The sequence below is a fragment of the Calidris pugnax genome, unplaced genomic scaffold, assembly GCF_001431845.1.
Source record: "Calidris pugnax isolate Ruff unplaced genomic scaffold, ASM143184v1 scaffold183, whole genome shotgun sequence".
NCBI classification, from domain to species: Eukaryota; Metazoa; Chordata; class Aves; order Charadriiformes; family Scolopacidae; genus Calidris; species Calidris pugnax.
The window spans coordinates 3,180,254-3,203,187 of record NW_015090930.1 but is presented as its reverse complement, the minus strand read 5'-3'; the positions used below and the strand labels follow the sequence as shown (position 1 = coordinate 3,203,187).

At 40.4% G+C, this 22,934-nt stretch overlaps 1 protein-coding gene across 1 annotated transcript in view; it reads right to left on the bottom strand.

Annotated features, from left to right (window-relative positions):
* Positions 1-22,934, bottom strand: part of NELL1 (neural EGFL like 1) — a gene marked incomplete at its 3' end in the record, with an annotated part of 158,144 nt that overhangs the window by 112,376 nt on the left and 22,834 nt on the right. Inside the window, exons 3-4 of the mRNA XM_014951584.1 lie at positions 19,104-19,254; positions 3,109-3,279 (exon numbers count right to left, since the gene is read on the bottom strand). Of these exons, the coding sequence (XP_014807070.1) occupies positions 3,109-3,279; positions 19,104-19,254 (322 nt within the window). The remainder of the gene's footprint in view (positions 1-3,108; positions 3,280-19,103; positions 19,255-22,934) is intronic.

The window sequence follows — 22,934 nt, the reverse complement described above, 5'->3', positions numbered from 1 at the left end:
ACATTCAACAAGTTTTCAGTCTGGACTCTGCTGTATCTTCCCTTATCAGCAGCTCCAAGCTCTAGCATCAAACTCAGCTACAATTCTTACTCCTTGTTCTCAAAAGAGCACCAAAAGGAGCAAAAATGACGCAGCAGGAGCTGATTTCAAAAGGCCGTGTACTTGGGCAAATATACTTCCTTTGATACATATGCCTCCCCCACCATATTACATCTCATTAGAACAGAGCCAATTATACTTTTTTAAAGATGACTCTTAAAAGCACTAAAGGCTTTTAGCAGTTCTCAAGTACTTTTCCCTAACCTATCCAGGTCTGAAAAACAAAGTCAACTTTGATTTGAATCCAAAAGACAATCAAGTACCAAATGTCAAAGCAATTTTACAAATCAGAGTAACGTGGGTGATAAAGATGGGAAGAATAAAAGTAGATTTGACTATCTGTTTACAAATTAAAGGTTTCATCTCCAATGCTTTCTGATCCGCTGCAGTTCTTGGAGGCTAGAAAATAGCTTTGGGTACCAACACAAATGCTGCAGCAAAATTAGGTTGTGGCTAGGTATTTTTCCCCACACAAACACTTTCAATTCACTCTCAGATCCAGGTTAACTTGTATAACACTATAATCACAAATCAGTCAGAATAGTCTTTCAAATGTATAACATATGACCATAGCCCTAAACAAAAGGAGTAATGCATTTATACAAATTCAAGCATATCTGTAAGGAAGCAGTGTTGCAGCCCCTTTAAAGAAATCTAGTAGGAATCTATGGGATTGATTTTGTTGGTCAATTTTTTCCTTTTTGCTTTGTTTTCTTTTTTTTTTTTTTTTACAGGAGAAAGAACAGTAAGTAGAAAACATAGGCCTTCTTTAACTAGATAGATATACCTCTTGTTCCGATGGCACCAAATCTCGGCAGGAGGTAGGACAGGTCAATCTATTGACTGCAGCTGGATTCTCTTTCCCAGTGACTGACCTGTTCAATTAAGTCTGCATCGCTTCTCGTTAGGCATCCTGAACTCTGCTGAAAGCCAGTGACACCACACTAGCCCAAAATGGTGACATTTACATGTAAAGTCTACTGCTCTTAACAACTGAATTCTGGGCATACTTTCAGCTGGAGCTTAAGATTTTCAGCAGTGCAGAGAAGTACCCCCCATCAGCTTACTTTTCATTTTCACTTCTTTTGACTTTTATTGTAGTGTCATCAAGAAATGTCAGTGCAAAGATGAACACGATGTTGACTTCTCTTCTGAGTGCAAAGATGTAGGGGGTTAAAGGAAACTGTAACACCAATGTTCACAAAACTCTCTAATTAACTGAACAGAGTTACTACAGCTGAGTCAGAAGTTAAAGACCTCCCCTGTTTAAACTTCTATGGCTCAAGTCATGCTTTCAAAACTATTCCCCTTGCTTTTCCACAGGAGTTGGCATAAACTACCACAAATACACAGCCAAATAGAGGCATTTAGGTGTGGATTTATGCTGGGAGCAGCCTTGAGATGTACCTCCTTAAGGGAAACTCTTAGATGGATGAGCCCTGTTTAGTCCTACCTGACAGAGACAGCTACACACATTTATCACCTCATATGACAGCACAGCTCATTCTGTAATTGTATTTATCTATTGTTGCCTGTTGCTGTAAAGAAAATCAGGTCACAAGCATGACTCTGTGCAGCCCTCTTGTCTCTGGACAGACTGCTGCACCAGGCAGGCTGTTTGCGTTGTCTTCCTTTCACACTGCGTGCAACAATGCAGCCAGCAAAACTATCTGCTAAAAAGTCTTCCTAAAACACATTTGCAGTTTATTTTAGGAAAAAAAAATAAAAATCATAGGAGATAATGAAGAACCTTTCCCAAAACCCAGTATGTCAATAAACAAAAAAAAAGTATACTGTTGTAAGCTATGAAATAATATAACAGAAACAAACAATGGTAAGATAAATAAATCAGATGACTGAAATGAAGACGATCTTTACAAATTGTAGATTTCATGCCTCAATAAAAATAAAATTGCTTTAAGCATTTAATTGCTTCTAGGGTCAAAAAAAAAAAAAAAGGATTTAATAACCAACCTTCCTTCAGATTACATTTTTACTGTCAGTAGTTAATGCAGTTGCAGAAAATGGTTGTAACCTTCTTCTCAAAACAGCATCTCATAATTACTTCGGTCAAAACTTAAACTTTCTTAAATGCCTGCCTGTACTAAATGAAGACTTTGGAAAAAAAATCTGCTACCGTCATCCTATCCATTTAAGTGCCACAAATCCAAAATGCATATGCTGATCCTCTCACCGAAGGCAAAGGATATTTTTATATTAATTTTGGTGCAAGAAGACATGAAAGTAATGGTTCATTTTCCTCATTCCTAAGGATTATTTTGAAGGTTCCAATTTCCAGTTTTTTGAGTTTCCTCATCAACCACTAAGTTAATAAAAGCCGGAGTCTTCAATATATTGTGAGATCAAGTCCCAAGGGACGAGATTCTAAGGAAGAGAGATTCTAGGTTTGCTGCTTTTTATTCCTTGAAATCCTGACAATCTGCCATCTTGCAGTCTTCACAACTTTTAAAGGAAAGAAAGTGCTATGACAGACAGAATACCCTTCAGAAAATAAAAAGCACCAGTTCTAGACATGCAAAAAGAAGCTTCCAGGTTTCTCAGAAGTTTCCAAGTGGGACAGCAGGTGGAAAAATCAGTAAAAACTGCATTGCTTGATTATGTAAAATCAAATTAAAATGCCTCTGACACATCTCTCCCTCAAGTTTTCAGGTATGCTGAGTGAAGCAGTTCACAACAGAACAGACTACACACCAATCTATCACACTTAAATGCAATCACAGTCAAGCATAACGTCAGGCAGTGCCTAAACTACAGAGATGCATTTAATACTCCCCAGTCAGCAATCAACCTTTTCCACATTTGTTCATAATCACAATGAATTGTTTCATTTTAATGCTTTGTTTTCCTTTTCATATCCCATGGCAGTTTACCATGCTTTTGAAATTCAATATTAAAAAAAAAAAAACAACCCTTTTCCAATTTTATTCCTTTGTGTAAGCAGAGAGCATTTTTTTTTTTAAATATAAATTACTGAACATATTTTCTTACCTGTTGCAGTCCACGTGGAGCAGAAGGTGGGATGCACTAAGTGACACGGCGATCTTATGCCACTGTCCATCTGCCAGACGGTACGGGAAGACCTCTGTTCTTGACTTCCCATTAAACCTGTAGTGATACCTGATCTCATCCCGTAGGCCACTGCTCTCCAGTTCAAAATAGCTGTATTTAAAACATGAACAAGAATCAGATCCATTTTTTGGTTTATTCATTGTTTCTGTCACTTTCCTCCTAATTCATAGACTTTTTTAAGCAAACGCCACATGGAAGGTCACAATCTAAAGAGGTTACTCAGCATGAATTAGCTTCTACATTTTTTTAAAAGAGATAGAAAGAAATAGACATTTAGTACATTACAAAAATAGCAATACCATTTATGCGAAAATAGCTCATGTTCAAAACACTGTTTGATAGTCCAGGAAAATGAGGCCTTCTTTTTAGCCCTAGAACAGGTTAAACTACATGAAAATTACCCTTATTCTTTTACCAAAATGTTTTGTATGAATGCAGGATTTGTAAGAAAAGCAAAAATAAGGATCTGTGCATATCATTACCAATGTTCATACAAAAAGCCATTAAAGAAAGAAAGCACCAGGTAATTATTAAATTTGCATTTACTATTTGCAAATCCACTTTTTAAAAAACTGTTTAGTTTTAGGACTCCCCTACATGCAATTGTGCTTAGCTCCTTTTGTACCTTTTATTCTTACAGCAGTAATTGTTCAACTTTACAAGGGGACAAAACCCCCTGGCTGGATTAGGTGTCTCAACATCTGGCACGCACCATCAAAACCTTCCGCCAGATGCCACCAGAGAAGAGTGGCAGGAGAGCTAACAAGCTACAGCTATTAACTGGCTTCATGCCAACAGGAGGAGCCACTTCTTCCAGGGTGAATTTAGCCCTTTCAGGTGGTAGCACATTGGCAGCGTAACTTTTTCCTGTTAAAATGAAGCCCTGGATATAGAAAGAAGGAGGTGCAGACCTCCTTTTCATAGTAGAAAGACCTCCCTACCCTCATCTACGTCCACAGTGTCACGTTTTTCCCTACTGGACAATGCCAGTTTAATACAGTAGTTGAAAGATGGGTGCTAGTCGGGGGGTGGGGAAGAAAAATTACAGGAATGAAATCCACTTCCAAAAAATAAATGCAACACAGGATAACAAATAGCCAGTTGCTGGTTTTCATTTTCGCATGAGCCTTTTACACTGCTTGGCTGTACACTGACCTTAACAGCCATTATGCACAACTTGTTACACGTCTGTGAACTTCACCAAAAATAGCTCTTACCAGTGAAGTGGAGGCTTTTTAGGTCATAAAACCTAAAAGACAAGAGTTCCTTCAGAGGAACTTACTTAAGAGATAAAACACTAGCTGGGAACACGGAAAAGGGCGCAACAGACTGGGAAGGGGAACGCCAAGACAATAAATCTTGACCAAAACAGAAACTCAAACCCTCCTCCATCCTGCCACTGCCTTGACATTACAATTTTCATGCAACGTATGAGCATTATCAGGTCACCCGAACCAAAGACTCCAGTGGCAAAGTAAAAACAGTCACAGGCAGATAAAGGCAAAAGCACAACTGAATGAAAATCCAGCAGGCATACATACAAAGAAAATACGTGCAGCACAGAGTGCAAAGAAGAAGGCAGGCTGGTGGTGTGCAGGAACTGGCCTGCTTCATGCACTTAAAGGCACAAGGAAGGCAGAGAAACAGAATTTTCTGAATGGGAGAGCAGAATGTTGATTAACGACTACCACCGCCACCACCATCCATTAAAATATCTAAATTACATTCATAGGAAATGTGGGGACGATTTTCTTAATTATTTTATTTTGATGCTCAGTAAGAGCACAGTCAATATAGAGAACATACTGGCATTTTCAAGCCAGGAAAGCACTAGGACAAGTACTGTCAGTGAAGTCATTCTTACAAAGTTAAATGCTTCATAATTGCCATCTGCTGTCAAAGCACAAAAGGAAGTCATTAAAGAAACTTTCTTTCTCTTGGGTTCAAATGAACAGCAGTGAGGCAGAAAACTTCCCAAAAAAATGAGGGAAAGCTACGTAAGTCTAGTATCTTTCTCACACACAAAGTATTTGTATAAATATATATATATGTATATTTACACAGTTGATCATAAAGGCTTAAGAGCCTGAGAGCGAGACAAGCTCCTGTTGCAGGAAACACGTGGCTTTCTGCAGTCATTCTTCATAATCTTTTACATCCACAGAGCTGATCATTTACTACACAGTGTTTCGTTTGTTAATAAAAAGGCAACAGTCCAGCCCTGGAAAGGTCAGTCAGATACTGTACTTAATCACACCTCTGCTCTATTATTTGAACAGCCCAGGGAATTGCAAAGCAACATAGTTTCTCATCTGACAAGCTTTAGTGTCAATAGTTACTTCAGGACTAAAAACACCTTGCTGCTTATGCACTGAGTTTGTTTGACTAATTTCTATAACATAGAAGTGACTAGTTAAAATTTACTGTAAAAGCCAGTATTAACATAACTCCTAACACAGTGCTAAGTGCCACAAGACTGTATAAAACACCACATTTTACCTCTTCAGTGATAGGAAAGGAGGATGACAGCAGACGGATTTTTCACCACCCTTCAACAAGTGCAAATCAGAAGCAGTGACACTCAGACAAACATCAGCAAACAACAGTCAACAAAATCCCAACAGCAGAGACTGGCTGAATTAACTCAACATATAGCTCTCTCAAGTATTTAAAAAGCACAAGGCAATGTAAACCAATAGTCTTGCACTGATTATTTTTTTTTCTTTGAAGAATTCACATCAAGATCTTGACTACACACATACTTCACCATGTTCACAGTTCAGATGCAGTTCTCTTTTCTCTACCAGAATATAATTCATGTGCAAATAGCTTTCTCAATAGCAAACATCATCTTGACTTTCCTCCTACCACCAGACTCTGGAGGAAAGCCTCTTCAATAGCAACAACATAAAGGCCATTCACTCCTGGAAATAAATGCACCTGCTCTGTGTTCAAGTTCTGATCTGCAAATTGTGGAACGGAAGACAAATGAGTAGAATAACATAAGCTACAGCAAGAAATCATCAACCAGTGAGAAAATAATTAGTAAAGCCAGAAAAAATAAATGTGGTTTGTTTGGGGTTTTTTATTATCTATCTCATCTTTGACTTGAAATGCCATCGCACAAGTTTTTATCTGCTAAAAACCAACAGGTAAACAATGGGAGAAAATGAACAGAAACTACCATGCATGAGGCAAGAAAATGAACTAATCTCTAACAGGGGTTTTGTAGGGACTTCCCAGTTATTTTGCGAGGAAGAAGAAAACACAGGAACAAAGCAAGGCTGGGATCCTGAAAGAACTGCAGCATGAATAAATCTATCATCAGCAGGCAAGTGTGGCTTTCTCATTGTTGCCATGAGATCCATGTGAAAACCCAAGGGAGGTCCTCGAGTATTACAACTACTTTTTCTGCATCACATCTGCATGAAGCCTGTGTGTCAGCTTGATGCTATTGTTAGCCCCTGCTACCGGCCTCAAGCCCTCTTCCGAGAGACAGACAGATACGAGACACTGATACACTTGTCAACATGTTAGCATCGAGCGATGGCTTCTTGTTTTATTTGTTATTTCTCAATGAGGATTTTTTTTTAATATATTTTTAAACAGGTGTGATCAAAAAGTGACATGCATTTTGACAGATAAAATTCTTAGAACACATGTATTAAGAAAGCTCGCTGTTTATGGAACAGCAATACAATATGACCTTGGCTAAAATTTTCCCACTAGTAGAATTTCCATATTTGTTAAGCATATAAGCTACTGCTGGCTTCTTTGATACAATTATAGAATTCAAATGCTTTTTACAGGTCTGTCTGCAGCCTCTCATTCAAATCCCAATGCGTAAGAAAAAAACATGTTGCTAAATTGAGATTAACTTTATGCACATCAAAAAAGTCAGGATAATTTAAGAACAAGCAATGTGTGTTACAGAAGGACAATATTGTTCCACAATCAACTCAAGATGCTTTGCAATTCTTTCTGAAAACTTTTGCAACCCCTACATACCCTCACACACTGATGTTGTTATGAGAGGATAAAGTCTGACTCGGTGATGTTTAATGCTTTCTTTTGTTTCCTCCTTCTTTTAGTCACAACCATAATCAATATTTAGCTCTGTATTTTAAAGCTCATTTCACTTCCAGATCAGGAGGAAAAGGTGTCTAAAAATATACGGTAATTTGGAAACAGCTGCTGTGGATATAATGATCAAAAAAATTGGAAAAGTCATTATCAACGTTAAGAGCATGTGAGACACCTGACGCAGAAAAAGTGAAGTATTTCTATAAGGTCAGTTGGCTCAATACATCATCTGCACCAAAGAAACATATTGATCACACCTACCACAGCAATGATCCTAACCTGTGACAAATAACACCACATTCCATTCAAAGATTTTACTGCTCTCGGGTTGTGGAAGTGACAAAAGGAGGGAGAGAGGGAGGGCTCACAGACTCCAAATCATAGACACAACCTCAAGAAGAGCTCTGGGATACAGGTCCTTGTGAACCTCCTTAGTGTAAACAGCACTTTTTGTTCTTATCTTTACAATGCTAACACCTACCACGAGACACTAAAATACCCCAGAACGAAGACAGGGCACCATCCGGTAAGCACAATACTGATTAAATGCTCTGATACGAGCTGTAAGAACTACAGCAAAAATACTTTTTTGCATTCAATTCTGCAAATTTCCTTTCTCACTTTCAAACATAAATAAACCAGAGTTATTATTCTGACTTTGGTACTTCCGTCATCCCTGATCAAGTGCCAAATGAAGCCCCACAGCCTCTTTCAAGGAGCAGCACCAGCACTTACAGCAGATGCTCTTAGAGCTACTGAACAGATGTCCCAGGGCAAGGCAGCAGGCACAGATGGCATCCCTGCGAATATGTACAAACTTGGGGTTGCCATCTAGTCAAAACACTTGTGCATCTGCTTAACATCGTGTGGGAGAAGATCACACAACCACAGGAGTTCAAGGATGGAAGCATCGTTCAGCTTGCATGTGCTGCAGCAGCACTACGATCTCAGATGTCTCAACTGCTGGAAAAAAACCACCGCCATAACAAGAATCAGGCTGCCATTGAACAGAAGCTCCTGGAAAGTTCTGCCTGTTTGGTCAACACACAATTTCTTACACTTCTTTTACAGCAGAGCAAATTCAAGGCAAATTCAGAGACCAGCCCATTTCATGTCATCAGCTCAAAGTTCAGGAAGCTTCTGCCGAAATTTGCCTATTTGGACACGCTTGAGCACACCGCTTTTTCATTTCACAATTCATGCCAAGCAAAATATCTGAACATTTAATGATGTTTAATGATAAAAATGGCTTCAGGCAAGACTGTGCTTTAGCATCTTTGCACAAAGATGCTAAAGCGTCTCCTTGATGTATTCAGAGACAAAGAGCCAACACATCTGCATCCATTATCACACAGATTTCAGGATTTTCAGTCTACAGAGATTCTGTGATGAATCACAGATCATTACACTTTTGGCCTTTCGCTGCTTCTTCCTACTGACTGAGCCTGTGTGCAGAGCGGTACACACAGCACACTGTTGTTCTGGTGGTGCTGCCAAGTGGCTCAGCCTCGACAGCAACATAAAAGAAACTGAGATCTTGTTCTAACTCTCCCCGGTGGAAAGCAAGTCCATCCAAGAGCAGGCACTGGGTACATTGTGCTGCAGATAAAGCCAGCCAGCGTAAGCCCGAAACCATCGGCACTGTGAAGCCATACAGAGAAAAGCAGTGCCTCCGAAACCAGAGAGGCATCTGACTTCAAACAAAAGTAAACACGCACCTTGCAGTTGTCACCATAACTCCGTACGAGTGCAAAACTAGAGCAAGTTACAGCTGCCAAGGCAAATATTTCAGTCACTTCCACAGGCACTGATTTTATAGCCTAGTTACTCTAAAGTGACAGGGTAAGATCCCAAGCTCTGAAGCATTACACGCTGTCAGACACTGGATTTTGAAGGAACGCTCCCACACGTTCAGCTGTACAGATCCAGTCCCCCACTGCAGATGCACACTTACAAACCATACAAAGCTACTTTCTACAGCAAGTTTAAATACGGACAGATTGAGAGGCTGCACAGCAAAACCATACGTGGCAAATCTTCCCTTATGTGGCATTAAAGACTTACTACTGTGGCAGAGATTACATAGATACCATCAAAGCTTGATGAGCAAAATAAGACTGACATCAGGTAGCACAAAAGGTGTCATGAATAGAAGGATGATCATCTGTGACAATGAAGGTATCTCGCTGAAAAATCAGATTAACTTTCTACAAAAGAAAATGAAAAGCTGAATCCCATATGTTGCGCAGACAAAGACTCTATCATCACCTACTGCATTCCAAAATTATTCCTCCCATACAGGCAAATCCAAAAGTTAATACTAATTTTTTTTCAAAGCTCTCAAGTAAAAGCCTGAAAGTTCAACTTCACTGTGCTGTTGGCTACCTAAAAAGGATTTCTTCAGACATCTGTATCCTTTCCTTTCAAACAAAAGGAACTAAATCCAGCCAATTAAATAACCATTTTTTCCATTTTGACCACTCTGAGGACAATGGGAATCAGTTGTCTTGATACATCAACCGAGCTTGAAACTTTTAGTAATAAGACCCTACAGGCTGACATTTTCTAGAACAAACATTTTGTCTTTTATTCTACAGATCATCTACACGGCAGCTGGGCATGCAGGCTGCAAGGCATTAAGCATTTATGATGCTCAAAATATGCATTTGTGTACCTGCAACTAGGCAAAGGTCATCCAAATACAAATTTACTTTCCTCTTTGAACACAAAGAAAAAAAAGTAACCCCAACATCTGCCTGCCAGCTAAAAGACAGCTTGAGTCAGAGCTGGTAGAAACCAGCTACTCATTTTCATGGCATATGCCGTACAGATTGACCTTAAGCATTCTTGTTTCCATTTCATGTATCTAAAAATCTATCTTCACTGGGGCTGCTACCTGCCTACTATTTGAAAAGGACCTGGTCTCTTCCCTATTCACAGAATCACAGAATGATGTGGGATTGGAAGGGACCTCTGGAGATCATCTAGTCCAACCCCCCTGCCAAAGCAGGTCTACCCAGAGCAGGTTGCACAGGAACGTGTCCAAGTGGGTTTGGAATGTCTCCAGAGAAGGAGACTCCTCCACCTCCCTGGGCAGCCTCTGCCAGGGCTCTGCCACCCTCACAGGAAAGGAGTTCCTCCTCATGTTTAGGTGGAACTTCTCACATTCAAGTTTGTGCCCACTTCCCCTTGTCTTGTCCCTGGGCATCACTAAAAAAAGACTGGCCCCATCCTCTTGACACCCTCCCTTGAAGTATTTATAAGCATTGATCAGATCCCCCCTCAGCCTGCTCTTCTCCAGACTAAAAAGACCCAAGTCCCTCAGCCTCTCCTTGCAAGGGAGATGCTCCAGGCTCCTCATCGTCTTTGCAGCCCTCTGCTGTACCCTCTCCAGCAGTTCCCTGTCCTTCTGGAACTGGGGAGCCCAGAACTGGACCCAGTGCTCCAGATGGGGCCTCCCCAGGGCAGACCAGAGGGGCAGGGTGACCTCTCTCCACCTGCTGGTCACACTCTTCCTGATGCCCCCCAGGATGCCATTTGCCTTCTTGGCCACAAGAGCACATTGCTGGCCCATGGGCATCCTGTTGTCCACCAGGACTCCTAGGTCTTCCTCCTCAGAGCTGCTCTCCAGCAGGTCAGCCCCCAACCTGTCCTGGTGCAGGGGGTTATTTCTCCCCAGGTGCAGCACCCTACTCTTGCCCTTGTTGAATTTCATCAGGTTCCTCTTTGCCCAACTCTCCAGCCTGTCCAGGTCTCGCTGTATGGCAGCACAGCCCTCCAGCGTGTCAAACACCCCTCCCAGTTTTGTATCAACTTGCTGAGGGTACATTCCATCCCTTCATCCAGGTTACTGATGAATATATTGAAGAGGACTGGACCCAATACTGACCCCTCGGGAACACTGCTAGTTACAGACCTCCAACTACACTGTGCCATTAATCACAACCCTCTGAGCTCTGTCTTTCAGCCACTTTTCAATCCACCTCACTGTCCGTTCATCTAAACCACACTTCCTAAGCTTAGCTATGAGGATGCTGTGGGAGACTGTGTCGAAAGCCTTGTGACTTCGCCTGTGACTTGGAAGAAGAGACCAACCCCCCCCCCGCTTCTCTACTAAAGGTAGGTATCTGGAAGAAGTGGTCAAGTAAGGGGAGAAATTTGATTTTATTCCCTCACAGAAAGCAGAGATTGATCTCACAGTAAGGGAACGCAGTCTACTGTATCCACCCCCGAAAGAAAAGGCTCACCCTCCTGCCTGCTTATTCCTACCTCATCATTTGCATCAGATTTAGCCATTCAGTAGCAATAAGACACGTCAACTCAATCAACCAGCCTGACAGAAAAGTAACCTGACAAGAGAAAAGAATTATTTCTTTATCTATCACCAATCCAAAACCAAGTCACCTTGTACTCGCACCATCACTGTAAGTAGCAAGGAACGAGGGTTCATCATCCAGAACCCCTGACTAAACAGTAGTTTCCCCGCTGCACCAGTGGACCATTTGCAGTCCACAGAGCATTTGTATCTGAGGACTTTCTGAATGCGGGCTGTTGATTATTTAAGGCTGACCCGGGACTCGGAGTTGGCATTAGCTCAGAGATCACTGTGAGAAGCCTGGAGCTGCCAGCGTGACCAAAGAGCTCCCAGCAGAGCCATAACCAAAGCAGAGCATAGCCCCGGTCCCTCCCTCCCTCCCTCCCTCATGCTCATCACTGCAGCAAGAACTCAGCTCAGGGGATCCCCAAATCCATAATCTCTAAATACCAGATTTTAATAAAACAAAAGAGGATAACATAGCCTTTTAAACTAACGAAGTCTACCACTGGAGTCAAACTACAGTATTTGAAAACAAATTACCCTAATTGCTGTGTCCTTACAAGGAAGGTTCTTCCCTCTGATCTTGCTCTCAAATTCAGCAGCTTCTCAGAGATTTCTCATGTTATGATGAATTCCACACACTATTCCCAGCAAAAAAAAAAAAAAAAAAAAAAAAAAAACTTTCACCTCCTTATAGAACATAAAAATGTTCAGACAGAACTGAGACTAGCATGTGATGAAAATCACAAAAAAAAAAAAAAAAAAAAAAAAAAAAAAAAAAAAAAACCAAAACTAAATTAAATTTAAAAAATCTCTTTATCTCTTTTCCACTCTCTCAAGGCCCAGCCACCTGCCTGCTCCCTGTTGCTCTGTGGGCGGCCTCAGCCTCCACCTGCCCTGCAAGTCTTCTCCTCCTCTCTCTGCTGCCACCTGAGCTCCGGTGGCTTTCCACAGCCAGCGGTCATTAGGGCAGGCACTGTGACCCTCCTGCCTTCCAGAAGGCAGTACCTAGGGCAAGGGAAGCACTTGGGCTTCATTAATAAACCACAAACCGAAACCAAAAACCAGACACATCGCCCACCCTGGTGTCCAACCAAGCAAACGATCATCTATGAAAAACTCATTGTGAACATCTAACCGTCTTATTAACTAGGAGAGTTACACTCTTAATGAGCAGCCCAAATTCAGCAGACACGGTTTTCAGAAAGTTGCCTCCAGTGTAAGTTTGAGACATTTCAGTACTTTGCCTGTATCACAGGGTCATAAAACAAGCAAACAGAGTAACTCAGCATGTTGAAGACGACTCCTGGGGGACCCACACATCCTGCTCCTGGCTGACCACAACATTTCTACACTGTCCAAATTCAGTTTGAAAGAGTTTCAAACTGTCAGCCATTCTGCTCCAATTGCCAACAAAGCCCAATCAATGCGTTTCAACAGCTGGTTATCAGCAGCATGTTAATGCTTCCGAGAGACAACAATTGTCAGCCTAGTGTACATAAAACACCTGCTCTCAGCAGGGAGCAGCAAGATGGAAGGCAGCTCCTCAAGCAGTAACTCCTCTTTCAGAACATTTAAATCAGTGGAAGATATATAGAATATAACAATTCTGCCTCACTTTCCTCTTTTGCAGGCTTTAACCCCGAGCACAGAGGCAGGTGGGTCCAATTCTATTTGCATTAGCATCTCTAAAGACCTCTCAGGAAGAAGAAAAAAAGTTTTGGCAGAAGCAAAGCTCACCTGCTTGTTCCACTCTTAAAAAAAAAAAAATTAAAAGGTGTAGATGGCTCACATATTTCACACCAGCTCATTCAGAGGGACAGACGTAAGGCTGCATCTTTATATTCTCTGTACAGCTTTCCAGGTGAGCAATTCTACATATAAATATTAATGAAGATGTGACCTTTACCCTAAAAGAAAAAGGTTAATGGCTACATTTGCAGAGTTTTTCCTTCCCATTTTGAATACTGGGCATCTCGGAATCCAGTGTGCACACACACATCTTGCAGAGAATAATCTAAAATACAGCATGTAGTAAATCCAATCTTTCAGCTTTACAACTAAGGTCAGAAGTCACTTGCATAGGTTTCTTTTCATTAATCAGGTTTCAGCATTTAATTTAATTACCTTGTTGCCTTTCTGTGTTCTTAATCAAACATATTATGGCCTGGCTGCCTTCCAACTGCTATTTGTGAACATACAGCTTTCTGTTCACTCCTCAACAGTCTCAGAAGCTGTTCATGGTGTAACTGGGGGAAGTATTCAACAACATACTAGTGAGTCCCATGTCTTCTTCCCTTCCCCACCCAAAACTGACTTGCTAGGAATAAAAATCTTTCACTACGAGCCTAACACATTTACCAGAATCTCCTGGAATATTTATACCAATACAGCTTGCTGTTACATAGTGAAGGGCCAAATTCTCCACTCAATAAATCGTTTCACCACAGTAGTACCATTAGCTTGCAAGTGTCCAAATATCTGGCGTGGCAGGAAATTTCTGAAGTTCAGGTCCTAAATGTCAGTTATAAGCATAAAAACAAAGAAAGAAAAAAAAACCTCAGCAAATTTAGGGAAAAAAGAAGTTTCTTGTGCTCCCTGTGAGCAAATCTTAGAAACATTAATCTTATGACTCACTCCTTAGTTTTATCATGGTGGGATCTCCCATTTTGAAACACCCTTCAGAAAGAAGGACAACACATGGATAGAAAGTTAGTACTAATAAACATAAAGCAAACAGAGAAGATTGAGACAGGACACACACCAAATAGCAGGGAGGAATAAGCAACTTAGCATTTTACAAAACAGTTAGGTTTTCATCCTGCCTCTTCAGCAACTACTGAGAGTAACAAAGGCAACAAGGACTTCTTTAGGAAGGCAAGGGGCTGGGGGGAGGACAACACACACAACACCACAGAAGAGTCAGGGAGCTTGGAACATGCACAAATGGAGACCTTGAGGAGAAGGTCAAGAAGGGTATTATCCTATTTCTTATGAGTAATGGCTCCTCTGCTTACTAGGAGATCTTATTAGTTTTAGTCCTTTACTAGGAATTTTATTAGTTTTGCATATTCTGCATTACAATGCCCAATTTCTCTACTTTCCACAAAATTAAATAAATGGTTAAGGAGAATATCTTTCTTTGGAGGGCAGCTTGTTACAGAGCAAGTAAACAATATGCAACAGGTTGCTTTCAAAAAGTCAAAGGGAATTTTGCCTGATGAAAGATTAGAAAACCTGATCCAGAGTTATTACCTCCCACATTATGACAGCTTGGTAGCCAGCTGCCAGTTACGTATAACACACTGTAAAGACTGTATTTCCTCTTACTTCCTTTCAGGTAAGTACCGGAGTCCCAGGTGATATGTACTTGTACTACTTGTCTGATTTGCGGAGGTTCAGATTGTAAAATCATTGACACCTTCAGCCTACCACACTTAGACATGAGTGGTGTTTCAATGGCAGCTACCTCCAAAAAAATCACCAGCAATTAAAGGTTACTATTGAAAGTTTGGGCAGTAAATGATTTGAAAATGTTATAAGCTAGTCAGTGGGGTGATCACTCCCCAAACGAATGCTCGTCGCTCTTTTCCAGGTGCCTCATCCATGGTTTCCGAGCACCAAAACCATTAGAATGCATTCGATGTACACAAATGCTTTCCTTTCCCACTCTCTGTAATTCATTATTTTTATAGACAACGTGCAGGAAGAGTTTATGGCTAATTTTTCTTTTTTTTTGGGAGGGGAAAGGGGCACAATTGTCACATCAACAAGAAGAGAAAATATTACAGCAGTCAGTTGCTTTTAAATTGTGTCCCAGAGTAGTCAGGAAATCATAGCCAGCTCCTTTGTCAGAGCCAGTATTTCAAAGAATGAGTACCTCAACATCCTTGACAGATTTCTCCAGATACCAATCTTGGCCAGGGGTGGGAAGGAACCTTCAATATACCCAGTAAGTAAACAGCACAATGCCAATACTGACACCATCTAGCTTATGTTCTTGGGCTTTGGACCATGCGAGGCCAGAGTAGAGAAGGAGCAGGCAGACAGCTTTGGATGAAACTGTATTAAATCACTGCTGAAATAAAGATTCATTATGGGTGGGATTTAACTATCTTGGTGGCCTTTACAAAGTGTCTTGGCGGCCTGAAGAGCCAAAGGTTTTGAGCAAAATAGCTCACAAAGATCTTCTAGGAAGAGCTGGCTAGCATAATTCTCCAGTAAAGAAAATAGATGCTCCCTTCTGTATCCCCAAGTAACATGCTTGTTCATCCTCTATTACATTTTGTTATCTACAATTTAGAAAAAAAAAAAAAAATGTATAATCTTCAGATTTACCACTGTATTCCAGATAACTACGTACATAGCCTGCACATACTATCAGACTGTTCAATTAGACTTAATCCATGTTAATTAAGCTTTCCATTTTCCAAGCTGTACTTTAATACATCTGGATCATGAAAATGAAGTTTTTATCATCATTAAGCTGATTCAACAAGATAAAATATTAACAAAGATGCATTTATCATCATTGTAGTATAAAGTAGTAGTAGTCCATCAAATATAAGTCCATCAAATGATGATACAAACTAACAGCAACTCTCTGTTGCAAAATATCCATTTAATATAATAAGACAGCAAATCTGAATTATTGACTTCAAGAAAAATTGTATTCATCTTACTTTAATACCTTTAGTTTCAGAGTTCCATGCTATTAATGGAAAATAAAATCCTGCTAAAACTTAGTAGAGAAATTAAAAATAAACTAAGCATTCTATGTATGGCAATCATCTCCACTACATACGTCATGCAAAACTGTCTTTTGAACTAGTTATGCTGTTATACTGGCAGAGGTAACTTAGCATATATATATATATATATACACACACACATGTGTGTACACATATACACACACCTTTTTGCTGCTTGGAATAAAACTTTAACCTGTGCCCAACAAAAAAGACGTGGCCCATAAAGATATGAATTCTTGTACTAACAGCTAACACAGCTTCTTTTATTCAGGTGCTGTTGACCTCCTGCATGTTCTAAAACCTCAAACTTTTAACTTTGTCACTTTTGGTATGCCAGTAAGTTAAAAAAAAAATAATTTCTTTAACTACAATATCTCTTACTTTGTACATAAGGAAAGAGTTCTTGGGTTTTCCATAATCAAAAACTATACTGGTTAGGTAATAAATGCAGCCTTAATACTTGTTCCTATAGGACTTAATCGTGCTGAAACATAATGATGTTTCCTACTATTCTATTAGCATTGTCTATTTTCACAGACACACGGAAGGTTGAATAAAGTTTGCAAAAAAATTGGACATCACCAGAATAGAACCATGATGATTATCAAAATCTTAGTAGGACCAACAATTTAAAAAAGGCTACCCCTGTGTCAAGGGCCTGCACCCATTTCAGTTCACATGCAAAACTAAAGACTAGAGTGACCTGAGAAGGTCGAGCAACATCCAAAAAAATACCAAGTTCTGATCACAATGTAAGCAGGGTCCTCTTCAGCAGTGCCCCAAATCTTTGCCCTCTACTCCTCATCAGTGTTAAAAAACATTTTCTCCACTGTCATCCACTTCAAATTTGTCATCACAGACCCAAGGGCACTATGCTTATCAAGGTCCAAGTAGCAGCTTAAGAAACCAGAGAAAGAAACAGTGACTCTGTTTTTAGTGATATGCAATGAGTGCAGGAAAGAAGGGTAACTGCAGTAATCCATCTGACATTCAGAACCTAACAGCAGTCAACCAGTCACAGCAACGCTGGCCATCCCTATTTCCATCCTTATATAGAACGACACAGACTGCAACTACCTCAGTTCCCACACAGAACTCGGTTACCACAGAAGGCTCAAGTGAGACTAGCACCCAATCCTTCAACTATATGTGTTTTTAAGCAGATTGCTATTAATTTGAAATACTAGAGATAACCTCAGTGCCAAGAAGGACATCAGCAGCACATTTTGTTCAATCAAGATTACTCCTGCATAGCACATTTCTCTATGAGCCTCTGCCTGTCAAGATACAGGACTTAAGTAGCTAAATTCAGAAGAGGCCATATCTAAAAATCCATGTGCCTTGCATTGTATAATCATCACTGCCTGTCTAGTTTGACCTCAGGTTTTGCTCAGTGCATGCATGTGTCCCTACATGTGACAGCATTCCTGTCAATGGCTCTCCTCAATGTCCTCTTTCACTTAACATGGCAAACTGATCTTGTTAACCATGACTTTGGAGACCTACAATAGCCTGGAAAAGCTTGGAGAAATTAAAAATTACAAAAGCAATCATAGAGCAAGAGAAGGAAAACAGGAGGAGCTGGAGGGAGGGATCCTTGTGTAATGTAAAACAATATTCTTATCTATTGAGCCTGGAAAATGAGGACAGGAATAAAGTAAAAGAAAGAGACCAGTAATAAAGTAGAGATGACAGAAAAGTATGATTGCAGAATAAGGAAGTAGCAGAGTCCTCCCCTAAGCTATCCGTGTCCGGACGTCTCTGCTGTTGCACTGGCAAAAACCATCATTGATGATTCGGTCAAAATAAAGCTACTGCCTTCTACTTCACATACTTCCTCAACAAAATGCAAGGCTAACAGCTGTATATCATGTATATGATTAATAAAATTAAATACTAATAAGATCTTTTTATTTTCCTAAAAGAAATGCTGCAGAATGACTGGTACTAGATTTGAAACGGGAGCAACCAAAGAATGTTCTATTGCTTGTATTAAAACAGAAAGGCAGCCTAGATACACAGCTCCTTCAAGCCCTAAGAAATTATGAAGAAAGCATTCAAAAAGTTATTATTTGGAGACTATTTGATGCAGTGCACACTTTGAAACATCAAAACATCATTGGAACTGTGTTATGGGCCATAATACAAGGTACACTTTTTTTTTTTTTAAAATCGATGTCTGCCACTGTAATAGCTAATGAAAAAGACCTCTTTTCTTCCTCCTATATTGACAACAAAAAAGAAGGGGAAAAAAAAAAAAAAGAGACACACATATGAAATAAGAATATACTGTATTTATGCCGGGAAGAAAATACACTTTACCACACGGAAGCAAAAGTAGCTTAACTGCTGAATCTCAAAAAAGAAAACATATTATTTTAAAATGTTATAAAATACAGTGAAGCAGGCAACATGTAAGTTTAATTTTTATGAAAAAGCAAACTCCAAAGTGCATATGATAAACTAGTAAAGGAAATTGCATTACAAGGTTTGTAACTTCTAAAGTGCATTGCATCAATACTACATTTGTTTTGAACTTTCCGTTTAAGTTAAGTTATTTTACAGACCAGGATACATAGATAATGCATTCCTCCTGTAACGAAAAACAACAAAAAGTAGCAAATTGCAAACTAGGAAGAAAGGCTTTAACTTACATGTCAGATTGTACATCTACCCCTTCAACATAACGTCAAAATTGACCACCGAGCACTCAGTATCTTTTATGTTGCTACTGCTACAAGAGAGAAATTATTTCCTCTTACCTGTGCTCTAACTCTCGGATGGACAGTATAACTCCAGAAGTCGATGCTTTCTGTTGCAGGGTGGCCAGAAACGTGAATTCACTTTTATTCCGGAAGAGCTGTATCAACTTCTCACTCACGTGGGGCGCTGCATGGATTTCTCTTTCTATATCTAAGAATTTTATTTGGGGGGAAAAAAAAAAAAAAAAGAAAGAAAGAAAGTCTAGTAAAAATGCTAAGTCAGAAAGATTCAGATTACATTTTTCATTTTCCCATCGGTATTTTTCATTTTTGGGAGTCATCTACTGCGCTCCCACCACTGCATTTGTTCCATGAAAAAAACCCAAATGCCATCTCTGACAGCATGCCCCCTTGTCACTTTGACAAGTTCACAACTGGTCAGCTACTGATTTTCTGACAGAATTTTTAACGGGATGCTGAGCCCTTTCTGTCTGCTGTAAGCAGATTAAGTTGCTGTAAATAAGGTGTGCTGCAGTCAGATAAATAGGCTCCTAAATTCTGAGAAATCTCAGGCACTGCCTCTCCCAACACAATTCACCAAGCTCCAATTTCAGTTTTTACCACTGCCTTTGTTACCGCCTCTCCATCGTACATCAGAGGAAACCTGTCCTTGCACTGTGTAAGGCAGAGACGTATTATTCCTAATAATGCTATAACGGCTGCGCTTCTGCCCGAGAAATAAATACAAGACACGCTTGCAATCCACTATGGTTTCAGGGATTTCTCAGTTTAAACAAGCAAAGCGTGACAGCTCATACAATATTTATTAAACTACAGCCTGACCAGGCGGATCCAGAAATATTTTAGTCTCACTAATCCTGCTGATGTCCAAGTGGCAGCACGCCTTCTCACGTTTGATCTTCTAAGATTCAAATACGCTGCCTCCCACCACATCTATTTTTACCTCATCCTTTTATTCACAATAGATCATCACCACGGAAGATGATTAACGACAAAAGGGAGAAATAGTGGCATTTCACCTCCCCACCCCTTGCCGTGTCTCTCATGCTGGGCCTTTGTCACACGTTTGCCAGACCTGCGCCGCTTGCGGTTCCTGGATGTCACAACCAATTAGGAGCCCGGTGCGCATCCTTTCCAAAGGGTTACTTTGAAGCCAGAAATGCCAGCACACATTCTCAGCTGGTAGAAAACCATAAAACTCTACTGAATCCCGAGAACCCGGCCCAGCATGAATGCTGTAACACACAAAGGAGTGATGGGATTTACAATTCAGAATTTCACTGCAGGGGAAAAAAAAAAAAAAGCCAACCAAAAAACATCGTGTCATTAAATGAGGCTTTGCAGATGGAAAGAGGAGAGACTGGCTTGAAAAACAACCTGAAACTCAGAAACACAACTACTGAGGGAATGCCATGGACTGAAACCAAACTCCAAGGAAAGAGTATTCAAGCATGTTTTGGTAATTGGGTGTCTCAACTTTTCCCATGCAGCTTTAAAGCCCTTCAAATGAGCCTACGCATTCAGAATCCTTAATACATTCTAAAAGCTCACCTCTGAAAAGTACAGCAAATCAGACATCAAAAACCACTAGTCATCATTTAAAAAAAATCTTTGCCAGAGGATCAAATTCACCTGAAAAACAAATATAATGCCCACTTTACAGCACCAAACTATTTGTCTGGCCAACACCACTTTTATCACAACAGAAGATAAAGTTTCAAAGAACACAAATAATTTCCACTGCCATCAATGGAGGAAGAAGTAATCCAGCACAGAATACCAGATTTTGTCTTTTTGTCTACAAGACTGCATTATCTGTACCAGATTTTGTCTTTTTGTCTACAAGATTGCATTATCTGTATTATTATCTTCACCTAGCGGGCGTTATTACTGGCTGTAAATACTGTCTAGTTTCTTTGAAAAAAGCTGATGCAGGAGACACAAAACTACGTGTCCCATACACCAGCAAGTTCTCCAATATCTAGTTTGCCATCTACACAGGCAGACAAGCCACTGGTACTAAGTTCCAAGGCACAAGTAAGACTGAAATAAAATGTTCAAGAGCTAACAGTTGAAGATAATTACTCTTGTTTTGAAGATTAAGAACCTTACTATTTTTAAATTATTTTTTTTCCTCTCATTATAGGGTGACCCAGATCTAAAGCCACATCTCGTCATCTATCCACAAAATTTTATACAAAAATTAAGGACTGCTTGGTCAGAATCATGAACGCTTAATCAATGCACTGACTACTTCAGTTAGAAACATACTTTGAAATATTGTGCTGTACTCCACCATCTCTTCACCGCCACGAATACACCAAAGCCACATGCAACTCCTTATATACATTCTCTGTCGATTAGAATCAGTAAGATCCAAAGTTCTGAAATTCCAAAATCTTGAGTTCAAATAACGAGATAGCAAACAGTATTTAAATACTGCCTTGCAACACTATTCTAGCATAATTTGTACAAAGGACGTTATATAACCAGGCTTTTAAAAATTAACACAGAATCTAAGTATGGCATTTCTTACTTGGACTAGGTCTACTCATTACCACCGCCTAGGAACAAACCCTACCACCAGAAAAACGTAGCTGCAGATGCAAAAATGCGTACAGAAATGCTGTTCTTCTCCACTCAACCTCAGTAACTACAAGAAGGGGAGTTTCCCCTGTGGCAAGATGGCAAATGCCACCTGAGAAAGCCTGCGAATGGACTCGTAAGCTGAGAGACCCACCAGGCGTCCAGGGGGCACGCAACTGGGCACTACAGAGACGATAAACCTGTTGGGGTGCGGGATAAACCTGAGCGCAGTGCTGGGCTCACAACCTGGGGCCCAAACATTGGGAAGGAGCCGCATGAGGCCCCTCTGAGGGCATGGCCCAGCATCACCCCAGCTCCCGTGCCCCGGGGGGCAGCCCCCCTGCACCCCTCTGGCAGTGCCCTTCCTCCTGCCGCGCAATATCACCTGCTTGCGTTTCGCTTGATTTCTGCAGAAAGTACCACACAAATGAACTGGGAGCGCGATCCATTTAGAATAAGAGCTTTCTATTTTCAGGTTGATTTTCACACTTCAAAAAACCCAGAAAAATTGAGAATGCATACACCCCCTCACCACAGGTGCCTGAAAGGGAAAATACTTTTTATGCTCTCTATAAAAATAACTGTCTGCTCATAATGAAATGTTGTATTTCCTACATAATATAGAACAATATAGCTTTATACAGTAATCTTGAGTGAAACATCACTTCATGCTTGAATGATAATGCAATCTCAGCAAAATAAATAAATAAACAAACATAGATACAACTTTCATATGCCCTTCTATGCGATTATATTTTCTTAATTTGAAATACTGACTGTCTGGAGGGTTTTTCTAAACATACCAGAGTGTTTCTAAAATAAAGCAAGCAAAAAAAAGCAAGTATACACAGTTATTTAAAAGTACAACAGATACAAATCATCTCAGCATCAAGTAAAGGCAACTTTCTACCTTCAGCAAAACAGAGAAGCAGAACACATATCTATGTCAGAGAGAGAGAGTATTTGTTGCTTGATTTTTCTTCCTTTTTTTTAAGCCACAGGCCAAAGGAAGAAATGCCAAACAGAAAGCAATGGTGCAGTTTGCCAGGCCAGCCAAACCCATTTAGCCTCTGCCATCCCCGCATTTCCCTGCCAGATGCCACCTCCAACCATCCCCAGGGTCACCACTTTGCCTTCTCCTGGCTGGTGTGTCCCACATGAGCCCGTTCGGACCCTGAGCAGCCCAGCCCTACACCAAGCCAAAAGGAGCTACGAGAGGAACTGGCACCCAGGGCTACACTTACGCAGGGGCTCAGTGGTCACAGCACGGCCAGGATGTGCAGG